General features: G+C 55.0%; 1 protein-coding gene across 2 annotated transcripts in view; it reads right to left on the reverse strand.

The window, feature by feature from the left end:
• Positions 1–12,025: 12,025 nt before the first annotated feature.
• PAX7 (paired box 7) overlaps positions 12,026–17,153 on the reverse strand; it is a 96,600-nt gene continuing 91,472 nt past the window's right edge. For both annotated transcript variants that reach the window (XM_036256587.1, XM_036256588.1), the window contains exon 9: positions 12,026–12,141. In XM_036256587.1, coding sequence (XP_036112480.1) covers positions 12,026–12,141 — 116 coding nt within the window. The remainder of the gene's footprint in view (positions 12,142–17,153) is intronic.

Consider the following 17,153-nt stretch of genomic DNA (forward strand, 5'->3'; position numbering starts at 1 on the left):
AGGGGATATAGAGCCTACAGTGTCGTTGTGAGGACGACAGGAGCCAACACAGAGAACACGTGACCCTTCCCGCACAGGGCAAGGACCTGGCCAAGACCAGGCTCCTGGAGGGGCACAACAGCTTCACCACAGGGCCGTTGTCTACAGGGGGACAGGAGACCCACTATTGTCACAGAGCTCATTCTAGTGTCTCCTCGGTCCACCTCCAGCCAAGTGCGGCAGGGAAGTTGTGGGCCCTGTGATGGCCCTGGAGCTGTCTGCAGAGCGAGTGGAGACAGAGCTCCCAGCCCCCATGCAGGACCCCGAGTCACTCAGTTCCGTGCCCCTGGCCCGGCTGTGGCGAGGCCCATGCAGACTTCCCGGTGGCTGAGCTGCCAGCAAGATCCTTGCGAAGCAGACGGAAGGGCCCTCCCACCTGTCCAGCACGTCCCGCGTTTCCTCCATTCTGGTGAGGGGTGGAGCCCTTCCCTCATTGGCTGGTTGGATGACTTCCATGTCCCAGACTCTCGGGAGTTGGCATGGAATGTGGGGAGCCCTTCGGGAATCCTGGCAGGATTCTGGGCATGGATGGACTTGCATGTGAACTGCGCCCACTTCAATATCCGTCCTCCAGGAAGGTGGCATGGTCTCCGCCTCAGAGCGCTGCTGCTTGGGGAAGGGGCCTCCACCCGTGAATATCCCACGTGCTGCCCACACATCCCAGACTGCCTTGCAGGAGGGGGAGCCCTGTGGCCAATCCCACGAGGGCATAGGACGTGGGTAACTGTGAGCGTTGTCACATCCCGTTGCCATGAGGAGCTACGCTCTCTATGGCCCCACAGGGCAGGAGCCCTGGTTTGGAGCCCTCCTGGACGCCCAGGTGTCTCTTCCCTGATTTTCATCTGTATCCTTGAGTTGTCATAAACCATAACTATGGGTGTAACAGCTTTCAGTGAGATCTGTGGTCCTTACAGCAAATGATCAAAACTGAGGGTGGTCCTGGGAACCCCTGAACCCTAAAAGAAGTGTGTGTCAGCAGTGAGGGTGGTTTGGGGACTGTCCCCCTAATTTCAAGCTGCCTTCGCCTTCTGTCATTAGAGAACTATACCCAAATGTGGCACCGTGAGCATGGACCTGAGTGCACCCTAGAGAGGTGATGCATGGGCCAATCTGTTCTGGGGACAAGGTGACAAATGAAGATGATGGTGAGATCACCCCTTGACATCATGGGGTCACCGAGCAAGACTTGATGACCTCACGGCCCCACCACTGGCTGTTCAGGCCAGGTCGGTGGGGCTGCACAGGTGTTTATTCAGCACCGGTCTTGGGAGTGGGGAGCTGGAGGCCCCCAGCGGGCATCCCTCGGGGTCGGAGAGGTGAAAACCAGCGGACTGTTACGTCGCACACAGAACTGGTGCTAATACAGTCACATGGAGGAAGCTCGGTGCTCCCCAAAAGTGAGAGGAAACGGGAGAAATCTACAGCACAGAGATGTGTGCAAATCCATAACACACAGCAAAAATAATCCACCCAAGGAAGTGCATTGAACATGGCGGATGCTACATGGGGGAAGAAAATGGTAAAAGCAGACAATGAAATCACATGTCATTAGAGATCACAGAGCTCAGGGAGGCACCGTAGGTTATAAAATGATGGGAATAACTGTGGACTATTTGTCCTGTCTCCTGTGGGGTCTTCTCATCTTGCTGCCCCCTTTCCCAGCCTTTACTTCAAGCAAACATCGGCATTCATTGATTTCGATAAAGTTCCTTTTGCTTCCTGAATCCTCCATTCTCCCCCTGCCTTCAGCACCCCATGAGCCAGATACACTGTTGGGAGGGATCATGAAGCCTCCTCCCAGAGAGTCAGGGGGTCTCAGTTATTTAAAAAAAAATTTTTTTTTCCTTTATTGATTTTAGAGAGAAAGGAAGGGTAAGGGAGAGGGAAATAGAAATATCGATGAGAAAGAACATCGACTGGCCACCTCCTGCATGCCCCCCACTGGGGATCGGGCCCACAACCTGAGCATGTGCCCTGACCGGAAATCGAACTGGTGACTTCTTGGTGCCTGGGTTGATGCTCAGCCACTGAGCCACACTGGCCGGACAGGGTGTCTCATTTCTGACTGCAGCTTAGAACCACTTGGGACATTTCATTACCCCACCCTCCACCATGACGCCAATGCAATGGGCAGGGATGGGATCTGTCCCTCCACCCTACGGCCCTTTAAGTGGCTCCAGGTTGCACCCAGGAATGGGAACCACTGGAGTGGGTGCTCCTGCCCCAGCTCCCCTCTGTCAGGGCCCCTCTCACATTCTCTGCAGTTAGAGAGCTGCATGTTTCTCCCCAACTCAGCTTTCCTGAACCATCTTGAACAGGACCTGGCACAGACCAGCCTCTCGGGAAATGTTTCTTTGAGACGAACTGTTTTCAAACCGATGAGACACACAAGTCTTTGCTCTGTTTGGTCCCCAATCCTTTTTTTTCAATCTCCCCCAGATTCAGCTCCTGATTCCCCCCTGGATCTGGGTCCTGTTACTTACCTACCAGGACCCAGATGGGAAGGAAAAGTCTTCTTTTTAACAGTTTTAAACAGCTGGCAGCCCCCCTGCTGCCTCTCAGCCCACGGCTTTGTGGGGAGCCCGTGGTCTGAGGCCGAAGGCTGAGGGTAAGGCAGGCCCTGGGGTCATCTGGCCCCACAGGGCCGGAGCCTACATTTGCCTACACAACTTGCCTACATTTGAAGAGAGCAGACGCTGAACTCGGACAGCCTATGTCCCAAAACTGCGGCCGCCACCGGCTAACCGTGGGCAAGCAGTCTCAACTCTGAGGACTCGGTTTTCTCATCACCTTTAACACGGGCACAGTGATGGTATCAACCCCCAAGACAGCTGTAAAGAGGGAAAGAGATCACAGAATAAAGAAATCTATTTAACTGTCTTTAGCTTCGTGTTTCACAGTCTTATGTGACCACGGGCTCTTTAATATAGAAATGCTTATTAACCTGGGAGGGCGGTGCCTGGAGCTTCCTAGCAGCCAATGGGAAAGGGGAAACCGGTGCGTTACACAGCACTGATGTCAGCACAGAGCAGAAACCTGCTAACAGAAGCTTCTCCCTGCTGTCCTCCTACATAGGGTAGTGGGATGTGATAAATAGCAACTTCAGAATAAACTCCTGAAATATATAAAGCTGCGTTGTAATAGACTTCTCTGGTTTGACTGTAGGCTTGACCATTAGACTTGCCTTGGTCAACAAGATGTTAGTGAATCTCACAAGAGAAGCTGGAAACAGGGCTTGGAATGGGACCCCCACGATGCCTTAAGAACTCTGGAGATCTTTAATCATGGCCCAGTAGCTAAGCTCTTTTTTTTTTCTTTATTGATTTTAGAGAGAGGAAGGGAGAGGGAGAGAGAGAGAGAGAGAGATAGAAACATTGATGAGAGAGAACATCGATTTGCTGCCTCCTGCATGCCCCCCACTGGGGATCAGGCCCACAACCCGGTCATGTACCCTGACTGGGAATTGAACCAGCGACCTCTTGGTGCATGGGTCGACGCTCAACCACTGAGCCACACCGGCCGGGCAGTAGCTGCACTCTTGATGGTACCCCCCCCCCCCCCAGAACAAATATTGTCAGACTTACAGCTTAACACTGAGCTGCCCACCTGTATTAGTTTTCTGCTGCTGCATAACAAACCACCACTAATTTAGCAGCTTGAAACAACCCATTGATTATCTCGCGGTTTCTGTAGGTCAGAAGTCTGGACGTAGCGTAGCAGGGTCCTCTGCTCGGGACATCATCAGACTGAAACCAAGGTCTTGGCGGGGACTGAGATCTCATCTGACAGCATGACTGGGGCAGCGTCTGTTTTCAAGTTCACTCAGGGTGTCGGCAGAACTCAGGTTTTTGTGTAGGACTTCAGTCCCCGCTTTCTTGCTGGATGTTGGTCAAGGGTCACTCTCAGCTTCCCAGAGGGTGTCCTCACACCCTAACGATGGCCCTCTTCCCATGTAGCAAGCAGCTTACTTTCTTGTAGGCAGCAGGAAAATGTCACTCCAGGCTGCCGTGACGGAGTCTCATGGAACCCGTGTGATCACGAACGTGACGATCCCCCCACCTTTGCCAGACAGTGTGAGCGTGTCCAGGTGGTGCCCATCCCATCACATCCTCTGATCCTACCCACGCTCAAGGGTAGAGGGCCATGTCGGGGGGATGCACCAGGGGACAGGAATGTGGGTGGACAGCACAGAGTTCTGCCTACCGCACCACCCAAATGTAGATCAGCCAAACCAAGGTGGACCTACAAGTCTGTGAAGGTGAGAATTAATGCTCATGATAAGCCACTGAGTTCTGGGTTCTTCTCATGCAGCATTACCCTGGTCCTGGTGGTCAGATACACTTCTTCTCAAGAAGCACTGTCTTCTAGCTCACAGTGTCCTAGCTCCCTAAGCGGGACAGGGCGCTGGGACCAGTCGGGTCTGGGTTTGACTCCACTCCTCCTAGTTGGGGGGCCGTGAGCCAGTTCATTCACTTCTCTGGGTCCACGTCCTCATCTCGATCGTGGGAACCAGATGCCTCTCTCACCTGGGTGTTGGAAGAATTAACTAAAATAATGGATGAGGACCACCTGGCATACACTAGGCGCCATAAATGTCATTGTCATTTTTTCTATAAACTTCATATATCTAGCCAACATGCCCATGTCTTCAGAGAAAGAACGTGGTATGAATTCCGGGAGCGGCCGTGGCTGATGCCCGTGGTTGCCTGGCGGGTGTCTCATCACCAGGTGAGGGGGGGCTGCAGGGTTCTCAGCCTGGGTGGGCTCTCTGAGCCCGGGTGGGCTCTCTGAGCCCGGGTGCGCTCTCTGTTTGAGCCAGCGTGTGGAAGGCAGCCCTGCCCGGTTTCCATGGGGCAGTGGGGTAGGGACCATGGGCATCCACCCTCAGACAACTCCCTTGCTTCATCTCTCCGGCACTTTTTAATTTCGTTATTTTGTTAATCCTCACCTGAGGATATTTTTCCATTGATTTTTTTTTTTAAGGTACAGTGGAAGGGAGGGAGGAAGAGAGAAAGAAAGAGAAACATCGATGTGAGAGACACATCCACTGGTTGCCCCCCAAACAACCCTGACTGGGGCCAGGGATTGAACCTGCAACCCAGGTATGTGCCCTTAACCGGGAATTGAACCCACAACCCTTCAGTCTGAGGGCCGACACTCTAAATGCTGAGCCAAACCTGCTAGGGCTCCAGCACTTTATTTTTAAAATGTGTCCATGGCCGACCTGTTTTGTAGGGTGCGGTCTCTACCTCGAACCAGCTGTGTGAGCGAGGGTCGGTGACTTGAACTCTCTGACCCTTGGTTCCTTCCCTGCACATTAAGGGCGAGAGTCACCTCACAGGGTCATTATGCTGATGATTTGACAGACAGCATGTGCCTGGGCCCATTCCAGGAGCTCGTAGGTAGTGTTCTCTTTCCTCGGAGCAGAGACCATCACTTCTGTTCTCTGGGTACCACTCCCTGCCCCACCCCCTTCCCAGAGGAGCTCGAGCAGGTGCAGTGGAAATGTCTGCTGTCAAGTTCACATCTCTAGTCTCATTTGATCCTCACGAGAACCTCTGCATAGATGGGTGTGGTGGTCCTAGGGCTGCTCCCAATAGTCCTACCTCCCACTCCCAGGCACAGGAGGGCTTACACTTGCCCCTCTTTTCAAGTTCAGTGGGACCACATGACTTGCTTTGGCCATCGAAGGGTGAGCAGAGGTGTCCTGTGTCACTCTGGATAGAAGCCTCAGGGCCAGGGCCCGATTCACCACCTCTTTCTTCCCTTCTGATAACAGCGATGCTGGCTGTTCTTAGCCTGAGTGGCGGACATGAATGTGCACGAGGGAAAAGGCGAACCTGCCACAGAGCTCGGGAGGGAGGGCTCACTGCACGCTAGCTGCCAGGGCAGGGTTCTCAGCCTTCCTGATGCCCCACCCTCTAACACAGCCGTGTTGTATGTGGGCGCATCTGCATGTGGGCGGACCCGCCTGGAGACGGACAGAGGAGCCGTGTCTCGGTTACTAAGACCAGCGGAAATACGTGTTTTCCAACGGTCTTAGGTGACCCCTGTGGAAGGGCCATTCAACCCACAAAGGGGTAGTGACCTACAGGTTGAGAACCGCTGCTAGGGGGACAGACTCGATTTCCATTTGAAGGATCAGGGGAGTGGCCTGCCTAACGTCACACAGCAGGTACCTGGGATCCAGGGGCAGGGCTTTGCCTGAGGGAGCCCTGAACACACCCTCCCTGGTGCCTCACGGGAAGGAGCCCTGCTCCCTGCGGCAGCTGTTTACATCATCAGGACCAGGAAAATGACTCTCTGTTCGGAGTGAGTCCATGGCAGCTGGGGAGTGGAGGGGATGGTTCTGGAAGCTGCACTCTCGAAAGGACCAGATATTCTAGACTCAACTCAGCAACAGATGGGCTTATACTCAGAAGCCCAGTCTCTCTGTCCTGTGTGTCCCTCCTCACCTCTGTCCACGTACCTCCTCTCTCAGGAGCTTCTTCCCTTCACTAGTAACTCTTGTTCTGGGAAAGGATGTGAAATGCATCCACCATAAGGTGTGCATGAGCCATGAGACCAGAAACAGACTGCTATGTTACGCAGCATTGTGGTAATAGCTGACTGATACATTTGTCTATCCAATATCCATTCTTCTCTATTTCTTTAGATGCAGACGCCTGATTTTATTCTGGGAAGCAGTGTGCCTGAGCAGAGGCTATCTTTCTTAGCTTCCCATGGGACATAAACAAAGGTTTTTGAGGGGGACTCCTAGGAAAGCTCCCTAAGAGGAGGTCAGACAGCTCTCTGAGGCCCCCAAAGGCCAGGCTGTGTCTGGGAGCTCCTTAGTGTCATATACTCAGCACCCAGCATGTTGAGCTGCCCCCTAGCACCGGTGTTGGGCAGCTCTGAGCCATCCAGGTGCTCTCTGGGCTGCTTCAAGACCAGCCTTTGGCTCAGTTTATTGACATAGTAATCTAGAAGGTCCATAGAAACCATCTAGCCTGCTCTTAAACATTATATGAAATTAGGGTCTGAGACAGGGGGAAAACTGACTCGGGATGATAGCAAGTCATATGCAGAGCCGAGTAGAACTTGACCAATTCTTGACACCCCCCCCCCCCATATCTTCCTCATAATGGACTGGTTGGGTTGAGGAGAGATGGAGCAACAGACATGGGGTGGAAGGTGGTGGGGAGCTTGGTTCTGACTTGAGCTGCCTGGATTTCACAGGGGGCTGAACAGAGCTCATCAGACCACAGGGACTCTCTCTGGAGGAGGGTGCCAGGGCGGCCCTTCAACTGGCCCTTCGATTGGGTCTCAGACTCAACCTCCCTTGGTCCTGCCCTGGAGAAGTTGGCTGGGTTGGATGGACCAGGTCCATACGAACACCTTACCAATCCTTCATGTCCAATTTCTCCCAACAACTCCCCCACCATGCCCCTTCCTGCTCAGATCGTCCAGATAAACCCTGAAATGACATGGGGACCCTGGTTTACAGCCGGGGGAACATATGTGGTCCTCGCCCAGATGCCCTTTCCTGGGCCAGCACACTTGTCCTCTGGTATGAATGTTGCTAAGGGCTCATTGTTAGACCTTTCTCTGCAGAACTGGCCTCAGCCCATAAGAGCCACAGTAACCAGAGATGCTCAGGCACATAACAAGCCCTTTCCCCACCACCCACACCCCCAGGGACGGCCAACAGCCAATGAGTGACAGACGCTCTGGGCCAAAGGGCCAGTCCCTGGTCTCATGGTCAGACTAACGCTGCTACAATTCCCGCCCAGAGCTACCGACAGTGTTAGGATGAAGCGAGACTCCAGTTAAACCTCCCTTTCTGCCTAGTTCCTGCCCCACCCCACACCCCGCTTCCTTCACTCCCCACCCGTTTCTCTTGGGGGCTCTCCCTCAACAATTCACCTGCCCCAGAACCCTCTTATCAGCCTCTGCTTCTATGGCCACATGTAAGCGTCCAAGCTCTCTCTCACCCCCAAATCCATGTCCTAGGAGACAGCCACAGACGGCTCTGAGCTCAGCAACAGGGAAAGTTTGTCCTGGTGAAGAGAACGGAGGTTTCACCAGAGAGATGCTTAGCAACAGCGTCACTGATCAAACGTTGATTAGGTAGCCACTGCGGATCTAGCGGCTGTTTGACACCCGGGAATCCGGGCGTGTGTGAGAGAAATGCAGCTCCTAGCCTGACCCTCTAAACTAGGTCAGGGCCCCTCCGGCCACCCCTCCGGCCCTTGCAGGATGGCGATCAGGTGAGCACACGGAACCTCGCAAATGCTTTTAATTTCTTTTAATGTATAACAGTTACGCCTGAGTTACAGAGGAAGCGCTTACAAGCAGGTAGTTAAAGCAAATGCCAGTTTCTCTTTCTAGTCTACTACTCCATATAGCTGAATAAATTATGGTGCGATTATATTTAAACACACACCCTCACACCCACACGCACAGCCCACGCACACGCACACGCACACTCACTTCCACGTGGAGGAGAATGGCTGCGAGTCAAACACGGATGCAGCCGAGTCGCGGTCACTAGGAAGAAGGAATGATCTAGAGCGCTGTGTAGGTACTTCCCAGGTAGGGAGCGGCCACTTTAAGAGTTACAGAGAAAGCATTCGATACGAGGATGTCTCTGAGCATTTCAAGAAGGTGGCTGGAGAACCCCATTTGGTCTTGGTGCCTCTGCAGGAGGGGAGGAGACCTGTCGATCTCAAAAAGTGTCCAATAAGCGAAGGGCGCATTTGGGAGCTTGAGGACATCGAGCTTAGGGAGGCCCCAGATAATGTCTTTTTTGGGGGGCAATCATGGAGTTTCACCGAGTTCCAGAATCCAAAGCTCAGAAGTTTCAACAGCTCCACCGACAACATTGGACTTGGGGGCGGGGGGTCCAAGTCCGGGACCTGTCCTGTGCTCCAGCCACAGTCAGACTGGAAATCTGACCTCAGTGTTCTTCTGGGCAAACCTCTCTGCATTCTCCCCTTCTCTCCCCCCCCCCCCCCCCCCCCCCCCGGCCCTTCTCCTTCATGTTCTTCTGGCAAAAGAACGGCAAAGGTCAATCAAGTAAAATATAAGCATATAATAGCAAAGCTTGGTTCTTACACGTCACTTTTTTTTTTTTCATAGCAAGAGAGAAACACCAAATAAAAGAAAACAAAGCAATAAAAATGAAAGAACCCAAGAGAGTCTGGAATGTATAATTTGAAACACACGATAGGCAGATATGACCCTACAGATGGTCCCCGGCGCCTAGCACGTCACGCACCGTGGGGGTCTCTTTCCTCTTGTAGTATATATATTTATAGAAATAAAAGTCCACTTCCTATCAACGAACACCACATCACCACACTTCCAACTAATGTACAATGAGCTCAGACGAGGGGCTGCCCGCGGGGAGGACCAACAGCTACTTGTGATGAGTTGGAGGAAACATCTCTTATTTTTGCTAGATTCTATTTACAGGGAGGACGGGGATGGTCTCTGGGCGGGCCCGGCCGCTGGGATTCAGACCTTCTTTCTCCGGCTGTGGTCAGCCCTCAGGAATTTGAGGCCTGCACCTCTTACCCCACACCAGCTCTCTGGCCAACATGTGAGCTGCCAACACAAGACTGAGTTTCTAGTCCGAGTTGGCTAAGCAAAGCAAGGAAACAGGTTTCAGGCAAAACCTGTCTGGGTCAAGGTCGCCTTCTGAGGGCAGTGGGGCACCCGGGGGAATAAGTCCCATTTTTTTTTTTTACCAAAATGGTGGCTTGGGAGAAGTCCAGAGACGCTGAATGTAATGAGAAGTCATTTGGTTTATTCCTGTTTCATCCTAGGGGGGCGGAGGTTTGGATTGGTCCCAGCATCGGAATGTCACCTCCTGGGGGGCGGGACTGAGCAGTTGTGGTGTCACCTGCCGGACAGCCCTGTGCCTGGGGAACAGAGGGTATAGAGACTCAGTGACCCCTGAGCCGGGCCTTCAGGAGGAGGGGTTGCCCGTTCAAGGAATGTGGGTGAAGACAGTGGCCGGAGGAAGAGCTGGGTCCCGGCTGTGATGACCACAGAGGCATGGGCCGGGTCACCGAGGGAAACAGTCTTCCTTTTTGTCCAGAGCTCAAAACGTCAGAAGTCTCCTACTGTGGATGCTCCAGTTGAAACCTGGGTTGAATTTGAGGGGCCACATGCGTCTGAGTGTCTGCTGCTACCAACGGGTCTGTTTGTCCCCAGCTATTAACAGATTCCTCTAAAGCAGACACGGACCACCCCGGCACGGCCAGGGCGGGCTCCATAGTACTGAGTCTGAAGACGAGAAACAGGTGAGCATTTCTCAGAGGTGACGTCCACACAGGAAAGTGTCCCAGCTCCCCAGGAGGGGGAATCGGCTCAACTCCCAAAGCAGCCACCCATCCCTCTAGGAATGTCCTGTTGGCTGAGGGCAAGGACGTGGGTTGACCACAGAGGTGGCCTCGCGTGCCCACATGGGGACAAGCAGTTTGGTCCAGTCTTTGTAGGCTCAGTGCCTCCTGCACAGTGCCTCACCCGGCAGCACTTGCGAAAGGGGGTCCAAGGGGAGATCACAATGATGGGGACGATGAAGAGAATTTGGTAAGTAGGTGAAGATGGTGGAAAGTTCCGAGTTAGTGTAATTGGGGCTCGAACCTTTCCCAAAGAGAAAGGAGCTTGAGGAAGGCCACTGCGGTGGCCGAGGAGAGCGTCTCCCTCGCCCCAGAGTTGTCGGCAGTCCCCTCCCCCCCCGCCCCCCGCCTCCAAACCCAGGGGTGGCAGTTTGAAGACTGGCCACCTCTGTCCCTCCACAGCTGTGCTGGGTCAGGAGACAGAGGCCTCGCCCAGAGTGAATCAACCCTGAAAGATGCCACTCTGCATGGGACAGGGGCATGCCCCCCACCCCAACGCCAAGGGGAATCGGTGGTCTTATCTGCGGGGCAAACAGTCTCTACCAGTCCAAGAACCCCTCTCCAGGGCTCCCAGGGAAGTCCTCTGCACCCCAGCAGCTTGAAGGGACTCACTCCCTGGCAGATGGGGGTCCCCTTCCTAAAAAACTGAGCATGCAGGGCACAGGCTTAGGCCTCTGCGGAGGCTTTGTGAGAAATCGAAGCTACACAGGGTTGAAGCCTTTGGCAACAAAGGTCTGCTGCCCATCGGCAGAGGGACCCCCGTTACCAACCCCCCTCCAAGCCTGGCCTCTTGACTCTTGGGTCCTCAAGACTTGACCCCCACCCCCGCCTACCTGATCCAGTGAACTCAAACGGAGGCCCCGCATGGGGTGGGCAAGGCTGAACCTGGCCTTCAGTATAAGAGGCGGCTGCTTCTGGGCCTTACTGGGTCCTTGTGTCTCCGGCTGGTCCACTGCTGATGAGCCCCCCCACCGCCCCCCTCCCCCCCGGTTAAGTCTCCCTGCCTGGGCCAGATCTTTCCTTACACCCAACAGAGGTGTGTGGGGAGCATCCTGAAGTCCTTGGAATTCCTGGGTGGTTCCCCTGGGAAAACCCCAGGGCTGGGTTCCCTTTCTGCTGGAGTCCCGCCGCCCAGAGGAAGGGCTGAGGTCCTGGGGAGGACTAGCTCCCAGCATGTCCAGCTGAGAGTGGCCTGTGAGCTCCTCCTCCACCTCTGGCCAGGGTGCCACTGGAGCTGGGTCCAAAGGGCTGCAGGACCTCACCCAGACACCAGCCTCCTTTGGGTGTTCATGGCTCTCCGTTCAGGGTGAGCTTCGATCTCTGTGCCTGAGATGGCAGAGGCCATGGCAGGATTCGACTGGGGAAGGGACGTGAGCTGACCAGAAGCCCTCCTGGGGGGAAAGCAAAGGGGAGATTCCAAGGTGGGGGGTCACTCGAGGTCCCTAGCCACAGGTGAGTGGGAGACCGCACACCTCCAGAGGGCTGGCTCTGAGAAGGGCCGGCTGGGACCCCAGGGTGACGAGGGGACTGAGGCCGGGAGGTTCGGGGATCGGTAAGCGTGGAGCGGGGCCTTGGGCTGGGGCAAGTCACCCCGGGGCCTAGTAGGCCTGGCCCGTTTCCACCGGCAGGAGCCCCAGCACAGCGGAGTGCTCCCCGAGCTTCATGCGTCGCTGTGTGGACAGGCTCACGTTTTTGGCCAGGTAATCGACAGCGGCTGGAAAAGAAGTAAAGAAACTCCTAAAAATACAGTTCTGTTTTCCTGTTCTTCTATCTGTCCTGTATCTCTCCATCAGACCATCCACCCACGTATACATCCATCCATTCATTTATCCATCCGTCTATCCGTCCATCCGTCCATCCATCCATCCGTCCATCCATCCACTAAGGTCTTTCACCTCCTCTCCAATCTTCCAGCACCTGCTCTCGTGGGTTCTGTAGGGAGGTCCAGAGGATACCACATTGTTGAATGAAGAATCCGTCCCTCTTTCTGTATATATCATCCCCTCTGTGGGGCGTGTCCAGTGAGCCCCATGGAGCCCAGGTAGTAATGAGGGCAAGGTCCTTCTGCCTCCTTTGGACCCTGAGCCCAGCTCACGAATGAGGCAAAGCAAGACCACACACTCAAAACTCAAAGCAGCTTTGCCGGTGAGCTGGGGGGTCCGCGCGAGGATGAGCCAGCGCCCTGATGTGCAGGAAGCCGAGACCTCCAGCCTGTCAATTCTGGTCACCCAGGGAAGAGGGATGAGAGTTGGAGGGTGTGTACGTGTGTGTGTGTGTGTGTGTGTGTGTAACAGTGGAAATAGGAATCTCGGTGAAGCAGCAATGGGCACGAATGTGAGTGTTCACACATGAACAATACCTACACATGCACACAGGCATGCACACAGATGTGGGTGAGTTGTGTGCACCTGCGTGAGTAGAACAGTGGGAATGCTTATGCATGTACAGGTGACCATGTACTGGTGAGTTCACCTGAGCCAGGTGCATGTCAGAGTGTGTGTGTGTGTACAGGTATGACCACCAGGCTTGCACGTGCCTGTGCTGCCTTGACTGTATTCATTGCACCTGCCTGAGGCCACAGCAGAAACCAGCCCTGGCCAAACGGTGCGCCTGGCTTGGCCGCAGCACTGGGAGATGCTTCCGAAGCCAGAACCCGCGACTGTGGCCAACCTGACTCCTGATCGCGCAAATCCAGAGGCGAGAGGAACATGGAAAGAGTGTTGCACCAGGAATCTCGAGGCTGGCCCAGCACCCGCTCTGTCACCTGCCCACTGAGGCACTCTTTGCCACTCCACATGCCTCCCCAAAGTTGAGGGCTCCGGTCTAGGATGGGTGGGTGCAGCCAGGAGGTGTTGGGGATGGCCAAGGGCAAAGCCTAACAACTGAGCTACCCGAGGCCATCCTGTCTAGGGGTTTAAATGGCCTAGGTTCAAATCCTGTGCCTGCCAATGGAGAGTGTGTCTTCTGGGCACCCCCTCACCTATCCAAGCCTCAGTCTCCTCCTCGGTAAAATGGGATAATAATGGCACTGAGGCTGAAGAGTAGTGGGAATTGAAAGGGAAAGTGCATATAAAGTGGTTAGTTGGGACCGTGCCTGGCCCACAGCGAGCTCAGTAGCACGGGCTCTAGGGCTGGGATTTAGTAATCAGATGTCACCTTCAATGGGGCAATTTGGAGTCCCAGCCACCATGTGGCTTTGGGCAAATCCCTGCTGTTCAGGCCTGTTTCCTTGTCTACAAAGTGGAAAGAATAAGCCCCACCCTCCTTGAGGGCTGTTACCAGAATCAAAGATAACGTGGGTTATGATGCTGGGCACGGCCCTGGCCAGTTTGGCTCAGCGGTTAGAGTGTCGGCCTGCGGACCGGAGTCCCGGGTTCAGTTCCTGCTAAGGGCACGTGCCTCGGTTGCAGTTTGTCCCCGGCCCTGGTTGGGGTCGTGTGGGTGGCAGCCACTCGATGTGTCTCTCACATCAACGTTTCTCTCTCTCTCTTCCCCCCCTCTCTCCTGCTCTACCTGAAGATAAACTAAAACATGTCCTCAGGTGAGGATAAAAAAAAAAAAGACAAACAAAAAGGTGCTGGGCACGGAGGGCTCAGGGCACAGCCCCTAGATCCCTGCAGAACGCACCAACGCCCTGGCCCCGAGATTCCCAGGCTCTGGGGCCTGAGCTGAGCCGCCAGGTTGCTCCGCGCGGGCCGGGCAGAGGCGGTGAGGCAGCCTGCCCTGCCGGGGCCTGCCCTTCCTCTGGGCGGGCAGGGAAGAATCTCCATCTCTGGCCTCCAGGGGACCCTGTCTCTCTGGCCACACCGTGTCTGCTAGTGGAGCAGTCTTCCCTGCCCCGTGAGGGACTCTGTCTACAGTCGTAGGGAACAGGAGGAGAGGCGCCGACACGCTGGGTTTGCTCCCGGTCCGAGCAGTCTGCCCGTGACCCCACTGGACAGAGGAAACTGAGGCCTGCCGAGAGGTCGCACACTCCGAGGGAGTGCATGGCTCGTGAGCTGCGGAGCCGGGGTGCAAACCGAGGCAGCCCGATGCCAGCTGACCACCGCCGCCACCCAGCAGCCCCAGGGATGGGCACAGCACTTCCGTGCACGAGGCACACCCCAGGCCCTGCACTGGCCCCACTGTCCACTCCAGGACATGTAAGTGACTTTTCCAAGGGCACGTGGCCAAGTCAGGTGACGTTTCCCGAGTCCCCAAAGGTTCTGCCTACCCCTCCATATTCCACATCATGCCAACCTCGGATGCCAACCGCTCCAGCCCTTCCTGTGGGCCGGGCGGGAAGGTCTGGCTTTGAGGACAACAAAGCGAGACCTCACGTGTCAGCACTTACCACGTGCTGGGTGGACGTGACCTCACTGAGTTCTCTCAGCAGCCCCGTGCTTTCGGCACCGCTGTTCCCGTTCGACAAAGGTGGAAACTGAGGCACCCACAGCACGTGAGATGACAGAGCCTGAGTTTGTCACCTCTGACCACTCTGTCACCTCCTCTTTAGCTCCTCCCAGTCACGAGCCATGGCCCAGCGCACACTAGGAGCTTTCCCAGGCCTTGTCAAGGTGAGCAGGGAAACACCGAGAAGCCAAACTTGACCGACGACCGGCCAACTTCAAGGGCACCCATAACGCCACAGAGCCTGCCTCTCCCTGGGGTCCAGCCCGGGGCCGGCCAGGGTAGGGCTGTGGCATTTCTCATTATGGCCTCTGTCAACGGCCCCCTGTCTCTCCGTGTCTCCCCTTCTCTGCCTCGTACCCACGCTCGGGCTCTAAACGTCTCAAATTAGATTAACCGGGAGTTGGCAGGAGATGTGGCTGGGATGCCAACCGGTAAACAAATCTCAGCCGTCAGTGTCTCGTCAGCCCGCGGCCCCAGAGGAGGACCCTTCTAGACACAAATTCTTATTAGACTTGTCAGATCTATTAAAATTCTTTTCACACTTCTGCGTTCTATCAGCCCCATCATTAGGACAGCCCTGGCCTCTGGGAACACCGGGGCCATATTAATCTGCCGTATGCCCTGTCCCTGCGCCCCCACCACGACCTGCTCCAGGGGCAGGAGGGAAAGACAGATGGACGGACAATGGCCAGGGGAAGGAAAGGAAGAGGTGGAGGTGTCTTTGGGAAGGTGCAAAGCCCCGGAGGAGAAGGTGTGCTCTGCTATTTAAGAGTTTGGCCCATGTGTACATACCAGGCACACCCAAAGGTGAGATTCTCCAGGGGTGGGGCTATTGGTGGAGCTGTGGACACACGGATATACACTACTGTGTGATCTCGGGAAAATAACCTCTCTGGGACCCCACTTCTTCTGTCCAGTGGGAATAACTACGTACATTATACAGGGTGGCCAGGAGGATGAAATGTCAGGCCCAAAGTAGATGCTCAATAAACAGTCATTTCTCCTTCCTTCACTCACCTCACGTTTGTATTTATACCTCAAAGCCATGTGTATACACATATCAGTGGAGCTCACACAGAAATAAATCTCTGTGCGTGCACCTCTGTACACACACAGGTCAGCGTGAAGTGTGAACGTTAACCCACACACGGGTGGGTCTAGGTATGTATCACTGCTGGCTGTCTTAGACAAGCTTGTGGTTTGGCCAAGGAGAACTGGTTTGAAGTTAGGAGACCCAGACTCCCCCATGCACGTACTGTGTGACCATGGGGAAGTTCCTAGCCTCTCTGAGCCTTAGCGTTGTGTCTGTAACCTGAGGACAAACAATCTCTACCTTGGGTGGGGTTTCTGAGAATCACATGAAATGAGGAACATGCATTTCACTGAGTGCCTGGTTGGCTAAAACTCATGCACGGGACAGGGGGACAGGCAGTTTGGGACACTTGACTTTTGCCTGTGGATGGTGGGAGCCATCACAGGTGTATTCAGTGGCCCATGAACACGGGGCAGGTGTCACTGGGAACACAGTGCATCCCTCCGTGGTCCTGGGATGTCAAAGGGGAGGGAGATGCTATAATGGAAAAACTTTGAGAAGACTGAGTCTAATCCCTGAAACCCCATTTCACAGGTGGCAAAACTGAGGCTCAGACAAGCAGGGTGCCTTGCCCACTCTCGTGGTGCAAGAGGGGCAGGCATTCCGCAGGCCCTCCACCCCCAACCCTGGAGCCTCTGCCGGGGTGGGGGGTCTGGTGCTCAGAGTCCCTCTGGGTTGGGCTGCAGAGTGTGACTCAGGAGGGGCTCTGAGATACCCTAGAGGAGCTAGGGGAACAGGGGTGAAGCTACAGGGGAGTGGGAGGAGCGAAGAGAGGAAGGGTGAGGAGGGAGGGAGGGGAGGAGGAAATCGCTCCAGCCAGCTTCTAGGAGCAGAGAGGGAACAAACACTCCTTTCTTGCCTCCTGGGCCCTTTGCCTTTTGATCCCCCTCCCTTGCCACCCCCGTGCTGACTCTGGGGTTAATTTTATTTCCGAGTTGGGCAGGCGCCCCTGGAGTCAGGCACGGGGCTCTGGGTGTGACTAACGCCTGCCCCAGGCTCTCCACTCTTTATCAAGAGCATGTGTGTCCTGCTCTGCTCCCCAGGCACAGGGCTGGGGCAGGGGTCGCCCGTGGCTCCTCTAGAAACACGTCCACGCACATGTGTGCACCCTGCTCGCAAACACACATGCACACTCATCATATACCCACACGCACACTCACACAGACACAGTTACACACAGACAGCATCACGTGTACAAGCCTGGATGTATACAACCAGACCCAGGAGCACACAGCCACACC

Source organism: Molossus molossus, unplaced genomic scaffold (genome assembly GCF_014108415.1).
Source record: "Molossus molossus isolate mMolMol1 unplaced genomic scaffold, mMolMol1.p scaffold_m16_p_12, whole genome shotgun sequence".
NCBI lineage: Eukaryota > Metazoa > Chordata > Mammalia > Chiroptera > Molossidae > Molossus > Molossus molossus.